Genomic DNA, 26,899 nt, shown 5'->3' with positions numbered 1-26,899 from the left:
TTATGTATATTATACACTGTATTCTTACAGTAAAATAAACTGGAAAAAGTTATTAAGACAATGCTAAGAAAGTGAAAATATATTTACTATTCATTAAGTGGAAGTGGATCATCATGAAGGTCTTCATCATCTCCATGGTGAGTAGGCTGGGAAGGGGAGGGGGAGGGTAAGGGGGAGGGTAAGGAGGAGGAGGGGAGGAGGAGGGGGAGGGGGAGGGTAAGGGGGAGGGTAAGGAGGAGGAGGGGAGGAGGAGGGGGAGGAGGAGGGGGAGGAGGAGGGGAGGAGGAGGGGAGGAGGAGGGGGAGGAGGAGGGGAGGAGGAGGGGAAGAGGAGGGGGAGGAGGACGGGAGGAGGAGGGGAGGAGGAGGGGAGGAGGAGGGGAGGAGGAGGGGGAGGAGGAGGGGGAGGAGGAGGGGAGGAGGAGGGGAGGAGGAGGGGGAGGAGGAGGGGAGGAGGAGGGGAGGAGGAGGGGGAGGACGAGGGGAGGAGGAGGGGGAGGACGAGGGGAGGAGGAGGGGGAGGAGGAGGGGAGGAGGAGGGGGAGGAGGAGGGGAGGAGGAGGGGAGGAGGAGGGGGAGGAGAAGGGGGAGGAGAAGGGGGAGGAGAAGGGGGAGGGGAGGGGGAGGAGAAGGGGGAGGGGAGGGGGAGGAGAAGGGGGAGGGGAGGGGGAGGGGAGGGGGAGGAGGGGGAGAAGTGGGAGGGGAGGGGAAGGAGGGGGAGAAGAAGAGGGAGGCGTGGGGGAGAAGAGGGAGGCATGGGGGAGGAGGGGGAGGAGGAGGGGAGGGGGAGGGGGAGGAGGAGGGGAGAGGGAGGAGGAGGGGAGGAGGAGGGGAGAGGGAGGGGAGAGGGAGGGGGAGGGGGGAGGAAAGGAGGGGGAGGGGAGGGGAGATGAAACGAGGGAGGGGGAGGGGGAAGAGGGAGGGTGAGTGGAGGGGGGAGGAGGGGGGAGAAGGGAGGGGGAGGAGAGGAGGAGGAAGGTGGGGAAGGGGACAGGGGAGGGGGGAGGGGAGTGGGGGGGAGGGGGGAGGGGAGGAGGGGAGTGGGGGGGAGGGGGGAGGGGGGAGGGGGAGGGGGGAGGGGGAGGAGGGGAGGGGGGAGGAGGGGAGAGGGGGAGGAGGGGAGAGGAGGAGGAGCAGAGCAGTGAGAGGCGGAGTGGAGGAGGAGGGGGAGGTGATGGAAGAGGAGGGGGAGGTGATGGAAGAGGAGGGGGAGGTGATGGAAAAGGAGGAGGAGGTGATGGAAGAGGAGGGGGAGGTGATGGAAGAGGAGGGGGAGGTGATGGAAGAGGAGGGGGAGGTGATGGAAGAGGAGGGGGAGGTGATGAAAGAGGAGGGGGAGGTGATGAAAGAGGAGGGGGAGGTGATGGAAGAGGAGGGGGAGGTGATGGAAGAGGAGGGGGAGTTGAAGGAAGAGGAGGGAGAGGTGATGGAAGAGGAGGGGGAATTGAAGGAAGAGTAGGGGGAGGGGGAGGGGGAAGTGGAGGGGGAAGGGAGGGGGAAGGGGAGTAGAGCAGGGAGGAGGGAGGGGAGGAGAGGGGGAGGAGGAGGGGGAGGTGAAGGAGGAGGAGGGGGAGGTGAGGAGGAGGGGGAGGTGAAGAGGAGGGGGAGGGGGAAGGGAGGGGAAGGAAGTGGAGGGGGAGGGGGAAGGGAGGAGAAGGAAGTGGAGGGGGAGGGGGAAGGGAGGGGAAGGAAGTGGAGGGGGAAGGGGAAGAAGAGGAGGGGGAAGGGGAAGAAGAGGAGGGGGATGGGGAAGAAGAGGAGGGGGAGGGGAAAGAAGAGGAGGGGGAGGGGAAAGAAGAGGAGGAGGAGGGGAAAGAAGAGGAGGGGGATGGGGAAAAGGAAGGTGATGGGAAAAAGGAAGGGGATGGGGAAGAGGAAAGGGAGGGGGAAGAGGAAAGGGAAGGGGAAGAGGAGGGGGAGGGGGAGGGGGTGGAGGAGGGGGAGGGGGAGGGGGTGGGGGAAGAGGAGGGGGAGGGGGAGGTGAAGGAAGAGCATGGGGAGGGGGAAGAGGAGGAGGAGGTGAAGGAAGAGCATGGGGAGGGGAAGGAAGAGGAGGGGGGAGGGGGAGGTGAAGGAAGAGCATGGGGAGGGGAAGAGGGGGAGGAGGGGGAGGAGAAGGAAGGGGAGGGGGAGGAGAAGGAAGGGGAGGGGGAGGAGAAGGAAGGGGAGGGGGAGGAGAAGGAAGGGGAGGGGGAGGAGAAGAGGAGGGGGATGGGGAGGGGGAGGGGAAGGAAGAGGGGGGTGTTGAAGGGGAGAGGGAGGGGGAAGGGGAAGTGAGGGGAAGGAAGAGGAAGCAGAGGGAGAAGGGAAGGGGAGGGGAAGGAAGGAGGGGGGAGGGGGAGGAGGGGAGAAGGGGGGAGGGGGAGGGGGAGGAGTGGGAGGGGGAGGTGGAGGGGGAGGAGGGGGAGGTGGAGGGGGAGGAGGGGTAGGGGAAGGGGGAGGGGGAGGAGAGGGAAGGGGAGAGGGGAAGAGGAGGTAGGGGAGGAGGGGGAGGGGGAGGGGGGACAGGGAAGAGGAGGAAGGGGAGGAGGGGGAGGGGAGGGGGAGGGGAGGAGGCGGAGGGGGAGGGGGAGGAGGCAGAGGGGAGGGGGAGGGGGATGAGGGGGAGGGGGAGGAGGAAGAGGAGGAGGGGGAAGAGGAGGGGGGGAGGGGGAGGGGGAGGAGGAGGGGAAGAGGAGGGGGAGGAGGGGGAGGAGGAGGGGGAGGAAGAGGAGGAGGAGAGGGAGGAAGAGGAGGAGGAGGGGGAGGAAAAGGCAGAGGAGGGGGAGGAGGGGGAGGAGGGGGAGGTGGAAGGGAGAGGGACGAGGATGGGGGAGGAAGAGAGGGGAGGAGGAGGAGAGGGAGGGGAAAGTGGGGAGAAGGAGGAGCAGGAGGGGGAAGTGAGGGGGAAGGGGGAAGTGAGGGGGAGGGGGAAGTGAGGGGGAGGGGGAACAGGTGGGGAGGAAGGGGAGGGGGAACAGGTGGGGAGGAAGGGGAGGGGGAACAGGTGGGGAGGAGGGGGAGGGGGAACAGGTGGGGAGGAGGGGGAGGGGGAACAGATGGGGAGGAGGGGAGGGGGTGGGGGAGGAGGGGGACGGGGTGGGTGAGGAGGGGGTGGGGGAGGAGGGGGACGGGGTGGGGGAGGAGGGGGAGGGGGTAGGGGGAGGAAGGGGAGGGGGAAGTGAGGGGGAGGAGGGGGAGGGGGAAGTGAGGGGGAGGGGAAGGGGAGGGGAGGGGAGGGGGAGGGGGAGGAGGGGGCAAGGGAGTGGAGGAGGGGGCAAGGGAGTGGAGGGGGGAAGGGAGTGGAGGAGGGAAGGGAGGGGAGGAGGAGGGGAGGAGGGGGGACGGGAGTGGAGGAGGGGGGACGGGAGTGGAGGAGGGGGAGGGGAGTGGGGGAGGGGAGGGGAGAGAGGGAGGGAGGGGGAGGGAGGGGGAGGGGGAAGGGAGTGGGGAGGGGGAGGGAGGGGGAGGGGGAAGGGAGTGGGGAGGGGGAAGGGAGGGGGGAGGGGGAAGGGAGGGGGGAGGGGGAGGGGAGGGGAGGAGGGGGAGGGGAGGGGAGGAGGGGGAGGGGAGGGGAGGAGGGAGAAGGGAGGGGAAGAAGGGGAAGGGAATGGAGGAGGGGAAGGGAGGGGAGGAGGGGAAGGGAGGGGAGGAGGGGGAAGGGAGTGGGGGAGGGGCAGGTGCGGTCTTGCTGTCTCTGTTGTGGCTGAGGTAGAAGAACATCTAAGTGTAAGTGGATCCACACGGTTCAGACCTGTCTTGTCCAAGGGCCAACTCTGTGTCTGTGTGTGTGTGTGTGTGTGTGTGTGTACACACATCATTTAGAATTTTCTCATGTTTAAGATTTATAAAGTTTCTTCACATATTTTGTGAATTAAGGAAGTAAACCAAGTGAAATGCTGCTGAAGGAAGGTGGTAAATTACAGAGATGAAAATTTTGTTTTCTATCATTATAAACAGGGCGTCTGGCCAGGACACCAATGCCAGACACAGTGTGATATGCTTCCTGATGTAGAGCCCACGTGAGGGTGGTGCCTGGTGCAGCCATCTCACGCCCTCCCAAAGGACGATGGAGACAGCACTCCCTCCCCAGAGATGTCCTCCACTGGAAGCCCACAGAGGTGTGAAATATCTCCGAATAAGGCAGGCAGGCTCGAGCCACACAACATCTGCTAAAGCATTTGCATATTCTCACTGCAGGTGACAAAGCCACAACCCATCATGGTACGGAACTGGGGGAAAACTTCTGTGGGAAACCCAAAGGAGAATACTCATTCATTCAATCAGCAGTCCCGGGCTGTGGTGTCGCAGTTACATTTGGGAATATGCTTTCCTGTGGGGTCACAGTGAGGGTGTGGAGACAAGAAGCTGGTCTGGGCCTCAGTCCACCCTGAGCAAACAGGGCCCCAGAGTTCTTCCTCCTCTGCAACAGGAACAGGATGGAGGCGAATGCTCTCGCTCTCGCTCATGGCCATCCCACCCTCAGGAAGCGTTGTGTGACACATCGCCTCATGAGATGAGTAAGCCCCAGCGCAGGTGCCATGCCCATGTGTGAGGCCATGATGCCCTTCCTACCGTGAACAGTAAAGCAGACTGGCGATCCAGCACTGGGCAGCCAAAAGGTAAACCGAGGTAGAGAAAGTTGCCAGAGCCATCAAATGAGCCCCGAGCACGTGTCAGTCACGTGGCAACTGAGGACACAGGAAGGGAACAGTGCAGGGAGGCCACAGAAGAGGTGAGGCGGGGCAGGGAGGGGACAGAAAGATTCACGACGTGCTCTGGGAAGCCTGTGCTGGGCTGCGTGTTTCCTCCTAACACCCACCCATCCCATTACTAGAAATGAGCTAAGGGGTCCCGTGCCCTCTGGCCAAAGAGGACCACAGGACCTCTGAGGTCCATTCAGAAGAATGCCCCTCACTGTCCAGGAGCCATGTGCAGAGCACCAGAAACCCCCAAGCTGAGCTCCAGCTACCAGCTCGCCTCCCATCCTAAGGTGTCCCTAAGACCTTCTACCCTCCGCGCTCACACGGCCAGTCTTACCTGGAGAAGCTGGAGTGGGAGGGATGGATGCGCAGACAGCTGACTGCTGGACACCAGTTTGTTTCCATTGGAGCCCCACCACCAACTGCACTCGGGGTAGAACTGTCGACATTGCTAACCCCAATATTCTATAAGAGTTGGTATTTACATTTTGATGGTGCATAAATTCTCAAAGGTCTCCACTTTCACCGATGGCAGATTTCCATTTCTGCTATGAGTGCACATAACATTAGCGACCCATAAGCTAATGATAAAAACCTGGCTGAGTTTCCAAAGGGAAGGAAATGAGCAGGTGCCAAGAATACCCCTCCCTTCCATCTCATTAGAAACAAGAAATACTGGGCTTGAATCTGTAAAATGTTATTGGTGGTGGGGGCTGGGTTGGGGGGAAGCTGTTTTCCCAAGCTGCTTCGTATTGATTCAGCTTTTTATTAAAATTAATCTCATAAAAGTTTGAAGTAGATTTCCATTTAAGAGGAATTCTTTACATTATTGGGAAAGGGAAGGCAACGTGCTACACGATTTTGATTCTGCTTCTATAGCAGCTCACCTGGGTCCAGCCAGGGTCTCACCTGTTCATCACACAGCTCTCCCATCCGCTTTCTGGTAGCATCATGCCGGGTAAGAAGAGGGACACACCTGTATCCCTTCACCCCACCCCACCCCACGCCACCTGTATCCCTTCACCCTACCCCACTAACTCTTCCTTGCTCGGCTCAGCCATGCACGTTTCACTGAGGCAGCCACAGCCTCTAGAAAGAATTCCCTATTTGGTGATTTCAGTTATGAATGTGCTCCTCTATGGCAACACATTTCTAACGGCAAAACTGATGTGGGTCGTGATGAGATCTTGCCCACCATACAGACATCAAAGACAGAAAGGGCCTGGGCTATTGGCTGGAACTTCAAATGGAGCAATAAAAATAGCAAGAGGGGCTGGGAAGAGACGAACTTACAATAAAATATTTAAAGAACTAATATAAAAATTGTCATGAGCTCTTCCTTGGACGTTTAAGCTGGGAACCAGCAGAGTGAGGCTGCTCACACCCAAACCCGCAGACACCACACACAGGGTTCAAGTTCAAAGACTGCGTTTAGATCCTGTTCCCTGGATGATCGCCATCTCATTAATTAAAATAAAATAAAAAATAAAACAGACCCTTCACAGAAAGACTGTTTTGCTCTTTTCCCTTGCTGTGGATTTCTCAGTAGTAGGCAGAGACATTCAAATGTGAATTTGAAGACTACACCTCTAACTGCTAGAGGCTCTCAGCAACATGGTAACTACTCCTGCTAAGTACACCTGCTTTTACAGTCCACAGGCCCACCCATAGGCAGGCCACACTAGCTTTCTTCCCTTGAGGTCATACCACTTACAGGATGTGTCAAGACGTCAAGGTCACAAATTCTGGCACGGCCACTTTCAAAGGTCCATAACCCAGAGCCAGAGCCCGAATCTGCAGGTGGAAACTGCCCCGCGCTCAGCCAGGAATGGATAAATATCTGCAACACACTCTGTATCTAGGGGACTGGAGCTTTCACTAAAGCACCAACTTTCCCATTAAAGAGCCAGCTGAAACACGTGCTATCAAGTAATGAGACAGGACCCCCACTCCAAGGACTGTGCACTTTATCTAAGGAGCACTGCCCTTCAACAGGGCCTTGTGGAAATCCCCTGAATCTGGGAACACCACAAGTGGAATCCCCAACCCCACACTCCGCCCTGTGCTCACCACCTCCTGGCTGGACTGTGGGCTCCCAGGGCCGCAGCTGTTGCTCCTGACGGGGCCTTGGCGAGTGGGGAAGCAGCAGCCGTGGGTCCTGCCTGCCCTGCACACGTGTCCTCTCAGACGAGACGCCAGGCCGCACCGTGCCTGCAGGTGGACCTGCTGCTGGACAGTCAGCACACGTCTCTCAATCCCCTGAACTGTGCCCTCCTTCGTGCCCTCGGCCACTGCAGGGAGCGGAGAAGGGGCAGACCCCAACCCTTTCTCTCAGGTCCCATCTGTCTGCTGGGTACTGGTTAGAGTCTGATGACCCCCAATACCTGACACAGCTTCTGGAAATTCTGAATGGGCCCAGCTTCTATCAGTCCTGATGCTGACAGCAAGAGGGGCGAGGCCATCTCCGGGTGGGGCATGCTCACTGTGTCAGTCCATCTGAGATGCCATAACAAAATCCTATAGACTGGGCGGCTTATAGACAACAGACATTTCTTTCTCACAGTTGCGCAGGCCAGGAAGTTGAAGACCAAGGCGCTGGCAGACTCAGTGCCTGGTGAGGCCCCACTTCCTCGCGGATGGCGGCTTCCTGCTGCACCCTCAATCGGGGAGGGCTCTACCTCTTTGGAGTCTCTTTCATAAGGGCACTAACCTAATCTCCCCACAAAGGCCCCAACTCAATACCAACAACTTACGGGTGAGGTTTCGACATGAATTTTGTGAGAGAACAAACATTTGGACCATAGCACTCACTGTATGCAAAAAAGCAAGAAGGAATCAGACTGAACTAGGAGAAATTTTAGTGGTTTAAATGAAAATATAATGTTTAATATAGAAAAATCATTTTGGCCAAGTTATTTGATTTGAAATACTTGTAATATACATGGGGAAAGATATACATAAAATCCACATTTATACATGGAACCTATGTTTCAAGAAAAACAAAGACCACAATACAAATAAATGACACAATAACAAAGTATTGTGCATTGTTCTTCCTTGGAAATAGGAATTATTACAAAATTAAATGTAAACAATACCCAATCTTTGTTCAAATAATTGATTGATATAATTGTATCTCTCTCATATTGATATATTCTCACTACCAGGAGGAAAACCTCTATCATATATTTCAAACACAAACAAAAATATAAAACTTTGTGAATGTTATTACAAAATTCAGCAGGTACATTTTATCTAAATTACAGCAGAATGAATTCTTCAAACAACATTCACAGATGAAAATCTCAGAGATCCGCAGTGTTCATTTCAAAGGTAGCTTGAATTAGAGGAAAAATGCTGGTTGTCAAGAATGAAAAAGCTTTGATAATTAACTACTTCTTTAAACTCTAAGAACCTAACCTATTAGCAAGCAAACTCACATTAAGTATCTGTTTGTAAACATTTTTTAGAGAAAAGATACTGCCATTTTCTCCACTTCTACGACTACTCACAGGACTTACTGCACACTAACTGTAACTGGGGATCAGCCGTGGAGTTTGGAAGCCTCCATCCGCAATGAAGAAAAGACGCTCCAACATCCTCATGAAGGTCACAGCAAGAGTGTGATAAGACTCACTGCATCATGGCCTTCCCTTGTTTTACCACATCCTTTAGAAAGTCAAGACTTTCTAGTTCTCCTTGTTTTCCGATGCTGAACACCAAGGCGAGGATAAAGTGTCAAGAACTGCCTTGGTGGTCCCCGAGGCTCTGAAGAGGAGCCGCCGGGTCACGCTTCCTGCCACACCCCTGCACTCCTAGACCTGGCACTGTGGATTCTGGGCCTCCTGCTCCGAGCTGCTGCTCCAGACACCTGCCAGCAGCCAGGGGTCGCTGGTGGTGCCAAATGACCAGGTGTGTCGGAGGTAACGTCCCAGACACTCCTTTTGTTTAAATGTTAGGAAATATATTTTTATTGTGGCAAAATACACACAATATTTATGTTAACTATTTTGTAAATGTGTAATTCAGTGGCATTAAATACATTCACAAAGTTGTGTATCCATCACCTGTATCTATAGCCAAAATTTTCTCATTAACCTCAGCAAAAGCTCTGTCCCCATTTAACAATAGCTCTCCCCACCCCCCAGCACCCACTATTCTACTTGATCTCTGAATCTGCCTGTTCTGGGTGCCTCATGTCCGTGGACCCATACAGTACTTGTCCTTTTGTGACTGGCTTATATCACTCAGCTAATGTCTTTAAAGTCTGTCCATGTTGCAGCATGTGCCAGAATTCCCATCCTTTCTAAGGCTGAATAATATTCCATTGCATGGATAAGCCACGTTTAATGTATCCGTTCACTCACAGATAGACGTTTGCGTGTGTTCTCCTTTTGGCCACTGTGAATGATGCTGCTATGAACACCAGTGTACAAATATCTATTTAAGACCCTGCTTTCAATTTTGGGGGGTATGTCCTTAGGTGTAGAATTGCTGGGCCACATGGGAATTCTATGCTTCACGTTTTCAGGAACCTCCAGAAGTGTCCCACAGCAGCTGCTCCATTTCACATTCCCACCAGCAACGCACAGGGTTCCAATTTCTCCACATCCTCACCAACGCTTATCATAAACATTATCAAGTATACATATATTCAAGGCACTGAACGGCACAGACTAGAATTCAACAACTGTTTCACGCATCACTAAGCCACAACTCAACTCAGAAACACTTAATAGTAAGAGTTGTTTAGTGACATTGATGGTATTTCCTTCATGCCAGGCACTCACTTTCCTCTTCTCTAATCCTTACAAGAGCCCTGCAAATGAGACACAGTCCATTTCTCTGATGATGAAAGACCCGAAGCTCAAAGGCATGAGAACGACCCTTCCAGAGCCCTGGGGTGTCGGGAAGTCACAGGGAAGACATGGTCTGACTCTAGGGGGTTGAACATGCCTCACTCAGGTGGTGAGATTAGTTGAGACACTAGTTTATTAACTATAGATTTAAATTAACATGTGACAGAATAAATGAGCACAGCAAACACTTGTTCTCACGGCAGTTCCTTAGGAAGAAGTTAAAGCGGGTGTTTAAAAATAAGTTGATATAAAGAAAACAAGAAGCAAGCACTACTACAGGCAGTCCGCAAACAGGTGAAACTGATCGCTGAGGGAATGACAGCTCAGGTCAATTAAAGCAGGGATGGCTGCCAACACCTCGCCGCCTCTACCCCATCGCGTGTGAGGGCAGAATCAGGGCCTGTTTCTTTCTGCACCCCCCCATCTCCAGCATCCTGCATCTGCAGAGCAGACACTTAGCAAATTGAATTCGCTGCCCTTTCTTGGCCAGCTACACACCCAGGACTGAGCCCTGAGCTAGGCGGCTTTAAATCCTCGACCTGAAAAGAGGACAGCCAGACTCAGACCCAAGGAAAAGCAGCAGCCAGCCTTGCGGAGAAGGTACCGCGAGACAGCGCCATTCCCTCCACAGTGGCCAGTGCTAGGAGCTTGTGCAATGCGGATTCCGATACAGCAGGAGTGGGTAGGCCCAGGTGATGCTGCCAGCCCAGACACCACTTTGCACAGGGGGGCTCTAGGCCTGCACAGATAAAACTAGTTCCAGCTCTAGTGGGATCTAGGGCTCCTGTTAACCTATTCAGAGCTCTGCCCTTAGTATATGCTAGGCCCCTCATCTGATCCCCAATAGCCCTGGGAAGGTCTCCTCACTCTAAAAAACTGATGGCCAGGTGAATACGGCTGTGTTAAACAAAACACACAACCCAGAACCTTGGTGCTGGCTTAACGCAACTACTTTGGTTCCCATCAGTGTTCTGACCATCAAGAAGCTCACTGCTTAATTCCTGGCATATTCCAAGATGTTTCCCATTACAAGAAGCATGTGGCTGCGTCTGGTATACCAGGTTCCCATCACGGGAAGCACCAGGCTGCATCTGGTATACGGGTTCCCATTACAGGAAGCATGTGTCTGTGTCTGGCTGCAGATGGTATACGGGGTTCTCATCACGGAAAGCACGTGGCTGCATCTGGTATGCCAGGTTCTCATCACAGGAAGAATGTGCCTGTGTCTGGTATACCGGGTTCCCATCACAGGAAGCACGTGGCTGCATCTGATATACGGGGTTCCTACTGCATGAAGCACGTGCCCACGTCTAGTATACTGGGTTCCCATCACAGGAAGCACGTGGCCGTGTCTGGCTGCTTCTGGTATCTGGGGTTCCCATCATGGGAAGCACATGCCTGCATCTGGTATACTGGTTTCATTTATCTTCGTGCCCTTATTCTGTACCTAAACCCATCATCTATTTCTTATGAATTTTTATTTTCATCAATATGTACACTTCTATCAACTTCCTAAAATTCTTTGACACATATGTTACAGGTCAATGAAATTACTAAACTAACTGAAATAACCAGCAAGCCCCTGATGCATGACAGAGCTTTAGATCTGTCAGCTGTAATTTCCAATAGAGCCAATAATGTATCCATTCTCACTCATCAATTCCAGTGTTTTCCCCAAGACACGTGGTTCCTATCATATTTGTCATCCACCAAAACCCTTCCTCAAGGGCACCTGCAGGCCCTCAACATGTTTCCACCACCGGGTGTGGCTCTGCAGCGATTCAGTCCTCCCACCTGTTCAACCTCTTCCAACATCTCACCCATTCTCATGTGTCAATTCCAGCGTTTTCCCCAAGGAATGTGATTTCCCACAAAACCACATGTTTCTAACAACTATGTTATATTTTAGCCTCTATGAATCACCCGATTATATTCTCCAAGGGATCAACTCTGTGGCGCATCCCATGAACATTTCCTTTCCTTAGATGCCCCCACCTGGCAACTCTTGGTGTCCTGGTACTGGTGTTCTCCCGAGGAGACAGGGAACAGGATTCGTCAGGCAGAGGACAGCACCCTGAGGGAAGAACCCCAGCTGCTCCAGGACCCCAGCTGGACACTGTGCATCCTGGCACGGCAACCTCGCCACGCTCCCACCTCCAATCTGGCCTTAAGGCCCTCCAACCCTGACCCCAAGATTCTGCCCAGCGCTAGGAAACAGCCCCCAGGTGGGTGCCCCAAGCCTCTGCTGCTCTTCCTTTTCATTCTGGTGCTGAAGCCATTTGGTGTCATCCAATTTACGGGACTTTTCTCAAAAGCTGTGGACAGGAGATGCTTTCTAAAACCCAGAAGAGTTAGATTTGGTTAAAAAAAAAAAGTACATATATAGATTTCAATGGACCAAGCAACTCTATATCCCAGAATCCCGTGAAAAAGCTAAATTGACAACACTTAGAGAAATAAATTGGCAGAACAGAATTACTTGTCTAAAGTCACCTCTGGTTAAACTGGAAAATACACGTAAACACAGCATGTCTTTCTTAGTCATCCTAGAGTAGAATTTTAACTCAAGATTTAGGAATTCTATCAATTCTAAACAACTTGGAACTCCAAAATAATTAACTACCATTACTGTAAGCTATTTTCCATTTGATAAAACACACCTTTTTCTATAGAAATAGCATAAGGACACAAGGAAATCCGAATGTGCCAGGCACACAACACAGAGAAGGAGCCCAACCACACTAATGCACACAGGAACCGTGTGCAGGGCCTGGTGTGTGCTGGGCATGGAAGGTACAATCAGCCCACACTAACGCGCACAGGGAATCGTGTGCATGTGCAGGGCCTGGCGTGTGCTGGGCTTGGAAGGTGCGATCTTGCGTGTAGTCTCGAGGGGCGGGACTATCATGGGCATCCTGTGAACGGCGGCAACGCTCTACGCGAACGCAATAAAAATTAAACCATCACGAAAGGAAACTCCATCCCACACCTTAAAGCAATATAGATTCCAGGCACTTCTGAGTAGCAATAATAAACATCTCATGCAGCTAAAAGGGAAAATTTCAGCCCAAAAGGAAAACACACAGAGAACCCTGGTGGAGCCAGGTGATGGCAAGGGCTCTTGGCTCCACCTGGAAATGATGCAACTGCTCCTGAAAGTCACAGCCCAGCAGAAAAGAGCTGCTTCCTTCAAATAACTGCCAAGTTATTTGATTTTACTGAATTTCATTTTATTATTTCTTTCAAATAAATAATTAGCAATATCCACAAACCTTCTTCATGACAGAAAATATTACCTTTGCCTTTTTTTCAATCAAGTAAGCAATCTGACCTGAGCTGTCTATTTAATGGGGTTTTCCAAATTAACTAAATCTGGCCAGGCTTGGTGGCTCATGCCTGTAATCCCAGCACTTTGGGAGGCCGAGGTGGGTGGATCACCTGAGATCAGGAGCTCGAGACCAGCCTGGCCAACATGGTGAAAACCCCGTCTCTACTAAAAATACAAAAAGTCAGCCGGGCATGTGGCAGGCGCCTATAATCCCAGCCACTTGGGAGGCTGAGGCAGGAGAATCACTTGAACCCGGGAGGCAGAGGTTGCAGTGAGCCGAAATCGTGCCACTGCACTCCAGCCTAGGCAACAAGAGCAAAACTCCATCTCAAAAAAAAAGAAAGAAAGAAAAATTAAATCTGTTGTATACCAGAGAGTTCAGCACCCACTTAACTCGATATACTCCACCTTTAACTTCTAAGTGTAAAACCAGTTTTCTCAACTGACAAACACACTGTTTTAGGTGAAGATCAACTTCTTTCTCCTTTTCCAGCCCTATGACTCCTCTCTTCCTCCTTCCCCTGCCAACCCCTGGTACACACCACCTTCACCCACACCTTCTAGGACCTGCCATGTGTCACCAGGTATGTGAAAGCTAACTCTATCGTGGCTTCCAGGTGGGCTGGAGGGGTGCGGCCATCAGAACCACCTGCAAGAGGGCTTTTTGCTCCACAACAGGGCTGGCCGTGCCCCACAGCATCTGTCTACCTATGAGCTAGGACCCACAGGCTGAGAGCTGCTACTGGGCTGAACCAGAGGTCCCTAAGAATTAGGGAGCCCCACCCGAGACAGAAAACTAACTTGGTGAGAGAAGGAAATGGGAGATTCCTCAAAAACAAAAATGTCACAGAACAAAGGGTGTCACCTCCCTGCAAAGGACCTAGTATCCCACCCAGAATCTAGTGGCTTGGTACATGTTTTATATGGGATTCAAACTCTACAAACTTGTGGTGGAATGAGAACAAAAGCTTTCTAGTGGCTTGTTTGCTAGCTGCTGAAGTTTAACAGCTAAAACATATTGAAAGCAGATCCATATTTATTTTGGGAGACTGAAAGGTTTCTCCGTCTCACAAGTAACTAATACAATCAAAACCCTGGCAAACACAGCAGCGTGCGAAGAAATACAGTGTGAGGCTGGACAATAAAAAGTTGCACAGAACCCATCTGTCATTTTGGCCCACTCACCAGAGGCTCTGCAAGCCTGCTTTCCACAGCTCGGCTCATAAATCCCCATCTCGGGCCCACTCTCAGGATGTTTCTCCCCCAGCGCCGGAACTAGGACTTCCTACATACTGCAGAGCTCACTCCTGGGGCACCCCTGTCCCCAATTCAGCAGGACCCTCTGTGGACAGGGACTGAAAACCAGATCTCCTCCCAGGGAGCCATGGCCCTGCCTCCACAGCCTGCTCTGATGCCGTAGGACGGCTGTGCACCAGGCAGCCCGCACCAAACTGGGAAATGTCTGTGTGCCACCAGACAAGACCACTGCTGTGTCTCCAGGCCACCCCTGCCCCAGAGGCCTTGTCCTCCATCTACATGCTCCAGAGGGGAGATTCACATCCGTCTGGAAGCCAAACCCAAGGACGTGGGATAAGTGCAGAGGCTGTAGCACCACGCACACCACCCTGGAGTGGCTGGCTCCAACGTCACCTGCCTGATGGCTCAGAGACCTTTCAACACTAGACCAGTCCTGTTTCACCCAGTCCTCACAGGAACTGGTCCTCACAGAACATTTTCACCTAGCTCTCCACTGTAGCCCAGCAAAGCATCATAACATAGCACTGGAAGTCCCACTTTAGAAACAGGGAAACTGAGGTTTGGGGATCTCAAGTAACCTGGTGATGGACACATGGCCCCTAAGTGTCAGAGTGAAGACTGGGATCCTATTCAGCATGGGCTCAGGGCCCACAGCCTTGACTATATTGTGTTGATCTCAAAGAAACCCAGAGAAGATGCCCTGAAGATGACGACATCCAAATCCAAGGACTAAGAAAAGTTTCATAGGAGGAGGAGTTTTGAACAATGGTTAGGAGTTCAAAGGGGGTAGATTAAGAAGGTATTTGTACTTTGTACGTTGAAAAAACAGTGTGCAAAGGCAGAGAAAAGAGAAATGTGACGTATGGAGTTGTACAAATGGCAAGTCGACTCTTTTGGATAGAGCGGATTATAGGAAGGAGAGATAGGAGGACAGGGTAGGGCAGCTGAGGCTTTGAAAGCAGTCCGAGGGCTCAGGACCTGGACATCTACAACAGCAGCGAGGCAGCCACCAGCGCTGGGCATGAGCATGGATGCCCAGAGAACCATCTGGAGCTAGTGAGATGACTGAACGGCTACTTCATCAGCCCTAAGTATGTGGCTGCAAGGGGAGGCGTGGGATGCTTGGAAAACCCACAGAAATGGAAAACTCCTTTGCTGTGGGGTGATGGCAAAGAATAAGAGAACAAGGGGTCCAAGATGGCACCAAGAGAATCCTGCCCAAGAGGATGGGATACCACGGATGAACCAAGGGTAGGCAGGGAAATCTGGGGTGGGGCCAGGGACCAGCTGGGCTTTAAACAAGTTCTACAGAGACCAATGAACTGTCTCAACCACAACAGTACCGACATTGAGGGAGAGAGAATTCCTCTTTGTTATGGGGCTAGCCCATGTGTTGTGGGATGTTCACTGGCATCCCTGGCCTCCACCCACTGGATGCCGGCAGCACCCCCTCAGTTGTAACAACCACAAATGTCTACCATGTAGACATCTGTCTCAACTGGGGGGACAAAACTGCCCCCAGTTGAATACCACTGGCCTAGTGAGGAAATACTGCAAAAAAAAAAAAATAGCAACTGCAGATGAGAGACCATTCTACAGGTCTCAGCTCGCGGCCATCTGAGCAATTCACAAAGCCTGTTGGTGTGCTCAGCACCTGACTGAAGGGATCAAACTACCTCAGGGACAAGCACAACTCCTCAGGCTTCACACTGCTCTCATGAATAATGAGCAATCTCTCAAATATGATGCCCAGTATAATCAAAGAACCAGGCAAACATGGAAGTAAGACACCATGAGCAAGAACAAGGCAAAAAACTTTATTAGCTTGTTCTTGAACTTTAATTTCCTTTGAAACTTTACAAAAGCTGTCTATCATCTTAGGAAAATTATGTCACCAATATCCATGCTGACCAGATGATGAACGTACAATAAACAAGCAAAGACTTGAGATACTGGATATATCAGATGTAGACAGAAAGTAACTCAACCATTTTTAAAGAAGGAAAAGACCAGCTTGCTCACACCCAGAGTAAGACAAAGAACCACCGTGTATCTATCTGAGCTCCATGATAATTTTATGACCCCTAAAATTCAGCCTTAAGTCAAAATGTTGGAAAAAATGGAATCTCAGTTTTTACTTTACATATTTATCACATAATATTAAAATACACAGATATTTGATATGTTGTCAGTCCTCTATTTTAACATGTAACTTCACACTAGGCTAATCATAAAGCCTGTATTATACTTTCATTTTTACAAACCAAGAGTCAAAGTAGGCTCTCATAATAATATATAGTTTATCAATAGACTAGAAAATAAAAGTGGGGTTGGGGGACTAAAAGAGATATTTATCTACCACAAAATCTTGTTTCACTTCAATTTTCTCAATTCCATTTATTATTTCTGGAAAAAATCCCACTAGTTATATTTTTCCTGAGCAATTCTTTCCCAATACTTTATTCTCCTTGGAAGAACAGCAGACCAGTGCTGTACTCCCAAAGTCAACAGGGGGAAACACACACACTGCAATTTTAAGTCTATAACACTTTCCAAAGTTGGCCTTAGTTTCCAAAACTTCATCTTTGTTAGATATCCTACAAGTCACCAATACTAAAAACTTTATTACCAAGTCAGAAAAAAAACGCTACCACATTCACACAAACCTAGACTAGACAAAATCAGGTCCTAAAGGTGGTGGAGGGCACTATGGTATAATCAATTACCAAGGACTCTCAGCTTTGATGACATTTCTCTCCCTACCCATTTGGAAATGGATTCCCAGGCAACACTGGGAACCAAAATCTCAGGCTTCCCATGGTGGCATGTGAGGTGGCACAGGCTCTCTGAGCAGGAGGGTGCTGGGAAGCTCCTGATCTAATCACAATCTGGCCGGGGGAGGATGTTCTGGAGGGCATCCTCTCTAGTCCTTCTCAAGAGGGGGTTATTGAGAATTTGAAGGCGCTTTTTAGTTGTCACAATGGTTGTGGGAGCTATTGACATTTAAAGGGGGGGAATCAAGAATGCAGAATGTTCTCCCGTCCCAAACAACAGTGTCGTCCTGCAACCTGTGTCACTTTCAAATGTCCTGCAACACATTCAAATCTAAAATTCATAAGACCCTAAACTAGAATTCCATTTACTTGCAAACACAAAATTTTCTGCACAGTTTTTCTCTACACAAAGTTTTCTAAGAACACAACTATCCTGTAACTCAATGGAAAGGTGAACTTCATTTTCTTTGAAACTTTACAAAAGCTGTCCACCATTTTGGAAAAATTATATCACCAATGTCAATGTTGACCAGATGATGAATGTCCAATAAACAAAACTGTCTCAGTCTCCATTTGCAGCTGCTGCGTTCTAGGTACATACACCTGATTGCCACGTTATGTCTGCTAGCAGAGTCCTGCCCAAGCATTCCTGTTCTGAAGGCATATTATTTTATTATAAATTACTGCTCCTAAAGTGTTTCATTTAAATAGTACATGTAGATGGATATTATCCAGGAATTTCATTTCAGGAATGTAAAAGGCAGATTATAAACTATGGATATCAGATAGGGAACCCCGATCTGATACTGTTGAAACCATCAGGCTACAATGAGATGTTCCCAGTGCACACAAAGACAGGGAAACAAAACATATTTCTAAAATCTCCCTTACACTTAAAAAAAAAAATCAACTAGCTATAATATTTAACCTTTGATATCTAAACAATTTAATCAAATGTAGGAGGAAAAAGTCTGTAACATGAAGACCAGAGGCATTGCTACAAAGAGAATACAACATTTCAGCCCCTGGATCCGACAGAATTCCAAGTCTGCTTCTACCTGAGTATTAGAAAAGCTGAAGCCAGAAACAGCTAAATAAAAGGTGATGCAAGTAGGCATAACACAATAAAAGATATTACCTTCAAAATGCATTACCGTTGCCAATTATAAGAATCACTTCAACTTAATTTCAAAAGCACAATCACCCTCAACAGAAAGTCTCTTTTTTAAATTTCAAAGAGTATTACATTAAAGCAATAACTCACCTTCCAGCCATAATATCACTCTCCCTCCCTTATTGCAACACCACATTTCATAAATACTTCTCATCGACAAGTCAAGCTAATTCAGGTTAATTTTATTGTATTTTGGTGCTATCTCACATTTGTGTGCAATTACCTTTATCATTTTATTGCCAAGGCAGAAAGTAATCAGAACAATTATTTGAAAACGGAGGTTTATAAATTCTAAATCACAGTTGCTGGCATTTTTGATAAAGCAGCAGCTTTATCTCAGGAAGTGTCAGGGACATCGGATAAATCATGCATCAGTCAAGTGTAGCTGACCCCCAAGTGCATTGCACAATATCAGAAGTGCTTCCAAAGAAACTTTCCTGCATCATCCATCATTCTTCATAATACTAAAATAGCTGCACACCTGAAGAATAGGAGCTGGAGGATAATAATAAAAAAAAAAAAAATCCAAGCAGTGTGGGTGAAACCATTAACTGCTCTCCCTTTTAAACTGTAAGATATGGCCTGGAAACTGGACCACGCACATAAACAAATATGACTTTACAATAACTCTAAATATCTGTATTCATATTCGTCAACTCAGTTTTAAATATAAATGAAATATGGGGTAGAGCCATAAAAAGAAAAAGTGCTTCTCTGGACTACATGCATTTTTATGCTCTGTTTGGGTCCGGCTGCTTTTAACAGCTGCCTCTCTAAGGCTTGTTTGTCTCGACATCTTGTTCTCTATTCCTCATTTTGTTCTAAAGTTTATTGCTCAAAAAAAAAATGTAACTTGATTTTAAGGAAAAGAATAAAGGGAGAAGCCCCTGAATCCCCACGTGTGGTTTCCCCTAAGTTAATTACACCAACAGGGAGCACAGAAATTTAGGAAGGGAGGCGGCCCCATCCCCAGTCACCCCTCTTCATGCAGGGGAAAAATTCACCCCCAACCTCAGCTGCAGCCTTCCTTAGGGAGATACGACTCACACATCACACTTCTGGCATATGTGAGCCACATTTTTTTTTACTCATTTTTAAGGCAAAATAAAACAATTATGTGATCATTTATTTCCTTTTTTTATCAAAAAGCAAATACCACAGAGAAAGGCAGCTTCTGTACCTTTTTGTAGGTGACCTGATGCCAATGGACTATTAAAAGGTCTAGCTGGGTAGGAACGCAACGTATTAGCTACACACGCCTGGCACTGGGCCAGGTGCTTTACATGCGTTATCTCATTTACTCCTCACAGCAAACCTAAGGAAGATCAAATGGTGTGTAGATGAAGAAGCAGACAGGGAGGTTACAGAACTAGCCTAAGGACACAGCACTCCAGGGACAGGTGGGTATTCAAGGTCAAGTCAACATTCTTCAAAGCCTGGACTTCAGCCAGGACTCTCCCCAAGCTCCAGGACATAGACACACTCCACGCTGTACTAGTCAGGATGGCTGGGACGCTCTGCAGTAACAACCACCACCAAACCCACTACGGGTCTGGGCTAGCCCCAGCAGCGGCCTTGATTCATGCAAGCTTGATGCCACAGGCTGCGACCATCCTGTCCCACAGCTGTCCCAGTATCACATGGGGAGGAGAACCACCAGCTGGTGTGCACACACATCTACCAAGAAGCACCACATGCCACTCCAGCCCACGCTCATTAGCCAAACCAAGTCCATGACCAAGCCACCCTTGAAGGAGTGGAACGGGGCAGTCCTCCTGCACATCCAGCAAAGGGGACCTGAAAACAGAGGTGAGCCCTGCCTCCCTGGTCTACCATAGACACGAATGCTGCGCAATTCAGGCTTCCTTTCAAATTAAAGTACTGTTGGACAAGAAACATGTTTAGAGTCCTCGGAATGGTTGTGGTGACCATGGCAGTCATACCATTAAAATCATCACCTGCGGCAGGTGCTTCGATGGAAGAAAACCCACAGTTGCTTATCTTGATGATAAACAGAAACATGAAAACCAAAGAATGGGGAGGTAAATGACTGACTGACTTATTAATAAATGCATAAATCCACAAGGCGGATAAAAAGGAGTAAACACTATAAAAACAAACCAAGCCCACCAATTACAAATCTCTGTGACTCTGAAACATTCTATTTAGTTAACTCTACAGCCATCCTCAGCACATTTTCCAAACCACTGCAAAATAAACCCTCAATTTTCCAAGGAGTTAAATACTTTCTCAGTCTTGAAAGGGATGACTGCTGTCCCTCATCATGGACATATGTGGAGGTCCAACCTTTGGCCTAGAAATAATAAAGCCATCCTCCCCCACCCCTGCAGGAGGCAGGGTAGCCCTGAGAGGTATCAGGGCCCAAGCCCAGAGAGGGAAGAGGGGGCAACTTTGAGCGAGTGAGTACAGGGACACCTCTCGCCTCCAGCCACCGCTGTTTCTAGGTTCACTGAGGGAACTCTGCCCAGGACAGCTGCTACCAGTAAGAGCAAGAAAGGACCTGTGTGCAAAGGATTTTGATGCAAGAGTTGCCAGAGCCTGTCGGTGGACTCTGACACCAGGAAGTGACTGACCCCATCACTGAGCTCAATGTTTTGGCTTTACTTTACCTCTATAAGTCTGTACAACTCTGAAGCTCTATAGTTCTATCTAGTTTTAAATTTACATGAAAGCTGTCAGTGAAACAGAAATCTCATTAATCAGAGACACTGAACTGTTTAGGCAAAGTGACCCTGAATTTTATGTCATACACTTAAACATTCGGGCTGGGTGCGGTGGCTCATGTCTGTAATCCCAGCACTGTGGGAGGCTGAGGCGGGCGGATCGTTTGAGCTCAGAAGTTTAAGACCAGTCTGGGCAACATGGTGAAGCACTGTCTCTACCAAAACATACAAAAATCAGGAAGGCGTGGTGGTGGGTACCTGTAATCCCAGATACTCAGGAGGCTGAGGTGCGAGGATTGCTCAGGAAGTGGAGGTTACGGTGAGCTGAGATCGTACCACTGCACTCCAGCCTGGGCAACAGAGCCAGACTCTATCTCAGAATAAATAATTAATAAAGTTAACATTTGAAATATTAATAAAATCAATCCTTACAATAACCCATGGAGAGAGATGATACTATAATCCATGTATCACAGGTGAGGAACCCAGGACATTGCAGGTGAATAATTTGCCTCAGGCCCCATTTCAAGTGAGCAGTAGAAGCCTAAAGTCAAGCGTGGACATTCCAATCCCTAGAGCCCTGCCTCTTCACCACTGCACCCTCCTGTCGGCTGAAGCAGCCCTGGGAGGCAGCCCCCCACAGCCCGGGGCCCAGGCTGGTGTGACTCCCCCGCCTAGTTCACCCCACCACAGCGCACGCTTCTATGGTAGGAAACCAGGCGGTGCCCAAATCAGCACCAATGAGGACTTTCTGAACAAATGCGACACTGGTATTCCTCTACTTTGTTGGAGAAGTTTTAAAAATCCAATCTTTATGGCCTTTCCAATCCCAAGATTTATAATGTGAGTCCATATTCAAAAGTTTGTGTCAAAAAGAGTGTAAGAAAAAGGAAGATATGCTTAAGAAAGAAAGAATTAGGAAACATCTAACCTATTAATATACAATAGGTGAATTTTCAGGACAATTAACTCCAAATTATTTTTCAGTCGGTTATATTCTCTCCCTTCCAAAAATAAGACCTAATCATTTCATGCATATATCCAACAATTTTCAGTCATCGGGTGAAAACTGACATAAGGGTGTATTTCCGTCAGCTACTTCACAGACTTTTGTCACCAGGAAACCCAATTCAAGTAAAAACGTGATAAAGCAGGAATCTAGCAATCAGATTCTACATGGTACAGTATCCATTAAAGTCTCCAACACTTCATAAGACTTCTGTCTGTGTTCTATAGCATGAATACTGTATCACCCTTAATGTTCAAATTTAACCAGAACTTTTAAAGGGTTTTAGGTTCATTGAATGAATTTTCAATATTTCTGTTTACAACAAAGAGAATTAAGAATCATAATGAATCAGCTGTAGGTATAAGATATGAATTACACAAATATGCCAAGGTGAAAGCTGAGTAACGAAATAAGTAATGAAACAAAAGGATTTCATTTTCTGACTATTTGAGTCCAAATGTCAACCCTATATTCCTAACCATGTTTACAGAAGAATTCTGTAGAAAATTCTGTGACTTTTTCCACCAAGCAAGCATAGGAAATACTGTTCTTCACAAGTAGGGCTTTTCCTACTAAGCCTCATCTGCATCTAGTGGCTGAAACACAATGACACAGGTTTCACCAGATTCTTTTTAAAAGAAGCCACCATATAAGCAAACATGTTGCAGATAAAGAGTGCCAGGTTTCTCAATGTTGGAGAAGGCAGTTACAAAGAGGAAAGGCAGAGATTAGAATAAAACCTGCTGTGATGAATTCAAGTTAGAGGCATCAGATGAACTTGTAGTTTTTAACATGCATGCAGACAGCAGACACAGAAATAAATGCAGATGCATGGGTCAGTAGACACACATACAGCCCCTAGCTCCCCCTACTGAGAAGGGCAGGAAGAGCAGCGCCTCAGCAGCAGCGAGCACACTCAGCACGCAGATCTTGGCTGCTAAACATCATCTTCCAGCTAAAAGGAAGAGAGGCTCCTTGGAGAAGTGACTGAATCCAGAGCTAGGGCAGGGAAAACACAAGATACACCTGGATCATACTATGATCCCAGAAAGTAGGAAAGCACTAGAAAAACGATGGGCAGGTCCAAAAGACATAGGAGCCAAACTCAAGAGTTTCCCAAAAGCCAAAGTGGGGGCTATGTGAGTGACAAAATTAAGACAGCACTGGACTATACCCCAGAAATTAAAATAAATATCCATGAGTCTACGCTGATGTGAATAATTCAATGACTAATAAATAAAAGGGAAAGAAAAGACAGCTCTTCCTTGCAGAACAGTTCCCATTGGTAAATGAAAAGGGAAGGAGGGAAATACAAGCATTAGGGAAACATACAGTAATAACTGCCACAGGCAAGACACACCCATGATCACTAAGATGAGTGGGTGAAAGCCTGAGCAGAACCAAGATGGTCTCAAAATATCTCCCCCAAGGTATTAATTACCAATGGGAAAACTTCAATTACCAAGAGGAAATGCACAAGAGATTCACCATACCCAGTGACCAAGCTAACATCACAGTAACTGACAGACATATGTCCCCAGGACATGATGCCCCAAGGGGGCACATCACTTCTGAGCCTTCTTACCAAAAACACGTAACCTCTGTCTCTCCGTGAGACAATATCAGCAAACCCAAACGAGAGGCATCCTACCAAATACCTGACCAGTATTCTTCGAAAGGGTCCAGGTCACAAAAAACAAGGCAAGAGGAACTGTCACGAGTTAGACATCTTAGTTCCTTCTGGTTGCTGGAATAAAATACCTTAGACTGGGTGCTTTGTAAACAACAGAAATTCATCTCGCACATTCTGGAGGCTGTGAAGTCCAAGATCAACGTGCCGCCAGAGCCCGTGTCTGATGAGGGCCCTCTTCCTGGTTCACAGAGCGCACCTTCTTGCCGCATCCTCACGTGGCGGAAGAGGACAGTGAGCTCCCTCAGTCCTCTTTTACAGGCACACTAATCCCACTCTGAGGGCTCCACCCTGACCTAGTCATTGCCCAAAGGCCCCACCTCCAAATGCCATCACCATGGGGGCAGAGTTTCAACACAGGAATTTGGAGGAAACATAAATTCAGACCATTGCACTAGAGGAGACAAAGGAGAGACGGCAAGGTTTACAGTAGTGCACCCGTGTTAGCGCCCTGGTTGTGGTACGTGCGAGGTGTTAGTGCTGGCAGAAACCAGATGGTGGCTGCATACAGAAACTTTGTGCTATTTGTGCAACTTTTCAGCAAGTCTAAAATTTATCTCAAAATAAAAAGTCCCCCCAAAAAGCCATTCCACTGTCATCTGTGTACATGCAGGGTCTAATCTGACCCCAAAGTCCTGCCACTCAGAAATGGAAGAGAGGACCAGGACAGCATGAAGAATCTGCAGGGCCCTCAACACGCCCTTGCTGCTGACTGCAGTGCCGGACCAGCTGACCGGGGAGGCACAGAGCTGTGCACCGCCCCTCCGTGAAAACCCTCCCCTTGCCTCCAGGATCCAGAACTGACACTGTATGCCTGCCTCTGAAACATGCTGGTGCAGAAACGGGGGAGTGGTATGAGCTGTGGCTAGGAAATATAAAGGTTAAATAGATCATAAATTAAGATTAGTGTCAGCTGGCCAGAAGCTTTATAACACATTATAAATTAGATCAGGAAATGATGCTCCCCCTATTAAAATCAGAAACCATTCAGAGTATTTGCTTCAGAACTTCTACCCCGATAGCCTTCCCTCACCCAGGGGAAAAAAAAAAAATTGGCCAGGCACAGTGGGTCATGCCTGTAATCCCAGCACTTTGGGAGGCTGAGGTAGGAGGATCACTTGAGGCCAGGAGTTCAAGGCCGGCCTGTGCAATGTAGAGAGACTCCATCTCTACAATTAATTTTTTAAAAAAGAAAAAATTAACAAAACAAAAATAAATATATACCAAGATCCCTTTTAAAGTGTAGTAATTAAAAGGGGAAAAGGTATAGATGATGAATGAATTTATTTAAAACACCACCAAATGCTGGCTCCCTTGTGGGTTATTTCTCTCTGTATTTTTTCCCAGGAACCTCCAGAGCACGGGACAGCTAGCCTCAGTGCCCCATTCCCATTCCACGGCTGCACAAGCTGATGTGACAGAATTGCCAGAGACCCCAGCCCAGACTGCACCACCCTGAGTGGGTTACGGGTCAGGCCACCTAGAGAAGATGGAAATAATGGCTAGAGAAGGCTGCCAGTATTTTATTTAGACATTTTTATAAGGAAGCCAGAGGTTGTAAGCACCGCTAGGATAACTATACAAATTTTGATTTTACTAAAATGTTATGTCCCCTGAGCCAAGGTATTAATCTTGTTATAAAAGTAGTCTCTCTGCTTGCTAGCCATTCATTAAACTTTCATCAATTTTAAGATGTACTTATTGTTATCGGAGCCTATGGAAAAGGCAAATAGCATACAACACCCAGGCAAGAATCAGACCAGCTTTTGGAGGGGGATGGAACGGAGGAGGACTTAAGCATGACGATGAAAATTCCAGGCATTCAGGTTTTCTGAAATATTTATAAAACAGTTTTCAGCTTGTAGCAACATTTGATCTCTAAGAAATAAATTACCAATTATTTCTTAAAGGGTGAGGATAAATTAAAAGCGAGACTCCAAATGGCAAATACTAAAACAAAACCGCCTCCCATTGCTCTGTGCTCTCCAAAGACAGCTGTGTGCAGGGGGAGGCCTGCGAGTGCCAGTCCCCAGCCGCAGGGACCTCCAGGAATGTCTAATGCAGTATCAATCTTGTCAGCTGCATGCCATCCATCCACAGCCTGCTGGACGCTGGGGAGGACACCAGACTCTGGCCTGTGAATGCTCTGGGAATGTCATTACATTCTCTGTTTACTGACCAGACACAGGCCTATTTCTGCAGGAACTTACATCCTGATGAAGTTCTGATGTCATTTGAACTATGTGAAGAAGCTCTGCTGAGAAAAAAGGGAAGAAGAATCCTGGTGGGAAGAGATAAGCCTACGACGGGCCAGATTCCATACACGTTTGACAGGAAGGCATGTCCACGCAATCGTTTCTCTGCCTTTGTGCGATATCGTGTAAGGTTATGATTATATAAAATGGCTGCAGAATTTTGGAGTAGGACCTATCAAAAGAGATGAGAATTTTCTTTCTCTACAAGCAAACAGGAATTTAAAAGTTCAGCGGTCCATCGATCATCAGTGATGAGTCACAATCAGCAAATGAAATGTAGAAGATGGTCTCTCATCGCTTGGCCTATAAAAGCTTCTGATCCGTGGGGTAAAAATGCAGTGACTGTAATAAGCACTCCATTAGAACAAATAAAACCAAACACCTAATTACCAAGTGACTATTTATAGTTTCTAAAATAACTTAACCCAGTTTCACAATGCAGATATTTTGAGATTCAAAGAAAACTCTTGCTGTATTCCAGCATTAGGTACTACGTTTATTTTGCTTAGACCCAGAGGATCAAGAGTTCTGCAACTCTAAATTACGTTATTTGTACCATGAATTCATAAAATTCGTCTCATTTACAGATAGCAGTTACTTATAAAAGAAAACAGAATCATAAATGTAAATTGTTAATCCTGACAAAAATTCACAACCTGGTTTAACGGAACATTGCAGAGTCAAGGAAAGAACGTGTGCATGGGGTCGGTAATATCCTGAGTTTATTTAAATGGGTTTTGCAAAACTAGCTCATGCCAGCACAATCTTTTATTCTTCTCTGCTTCAGCCTATTTTATCTTTTTAGTGTCTTGTTCAGGCAAATTCCTTTCCCCACAGGGGTGACGTCCCTATTGACACAGCACAGAGAAAGAAGTTTGTGATCTGTGACATCCCAAAAAGGAGCTCCTGGTACTCAGAGCAGTCGTGGTAAAAATAAAGGAACAAATAAATACAAACAAGCAAAGAAAACCAGATGTCAGGATTAGAATAGACTCTAAAGACCCCTTAAGACCATTAAACAAGCATCGTATCCATCTAGACTGGCAGTGTCCATACGCAGCTGTTAGCCACATGTGGCTACTTATTTAAATTTAAATTAATTGGAATGTAATAAAATTTAAAATTCAGTTTCTAAGCCACAGGAGTCAATTTCAAGTGCCCAGCAGCCAATGTGACTAGTGGCTACCA

General features: G+C 48.2%; 2 protein-coding genes across 3 annotated transcripts in view; one reads left to right on the top strand and one right to left on the bottom strand.

The window, feature by feature from the left end:
• MGMT (O-6-methylguanine-DNA methyltransferase) overlaps positions 1-26,899 on the bottom strand; it is a 301,054-nt gene that overhangs the window by 247,385 nt on the left and 26,770 nt on the right. The gene's annotated exons all lie outside the window — the stretch shown is intronic.
• On the top strand, positions 8,258-11,056 carry LOC134762022 (uncharacterized). The gene is made up of 3 exons (XM_063727455.1): positions 8,258-8,302; positions 8,501-8,593; positions 10,508-11,056. The coding sequence occupies exons 1-3, from the start codon at positions 8,258-8,260 to the stop codon at positions 11,054-11,056; spliced, it is 687 nt and encodes a 228-aa protein (XP_063583525.1).

The sequence above is a fragment of the Pongo abelii genome, chromosome 8 (genome assembly GCF_028885655.2).
Source record: "Pongo abelii isolate AG06213 chromosome 8, NHGRI_mPonAbe1-v2.0_pri, whole genome shotgun sequence".
Lineage (NCBI taxonomy): Eukaryota > Metazoa > Chordata > Mammalia > Primates > Hominidae > Pongo > Pongo abelii.
This window is presented reverse-complemented; position numbering and strand designations above follow the sequence as displayed.

Bases quoted from the DNA above. Each gene is read 5' to 3' on its own strand.
- LOC134762022 (XM_063727455.1), top strand. From the start codon at position 8,258: ATGAAGAAAAGACGCTCCAACATCCTCATGAAGGTCACAGCAAGA. The intron at 8,303-8,500 runs GTGTGATAAGAC...CTGCACTCCTAG, and splicing joins TCATGAAGGTCACAGCAAGA to ACCTGGCACTGTGGATTCTG. The intron at 8,594-10,507 runs GTGTGTCGGAGG...GGTTCCCATCAG, and splicing joins TGGTGGTGCCAAATGACCAG to TGTTCTGACCATCAAGAAGC.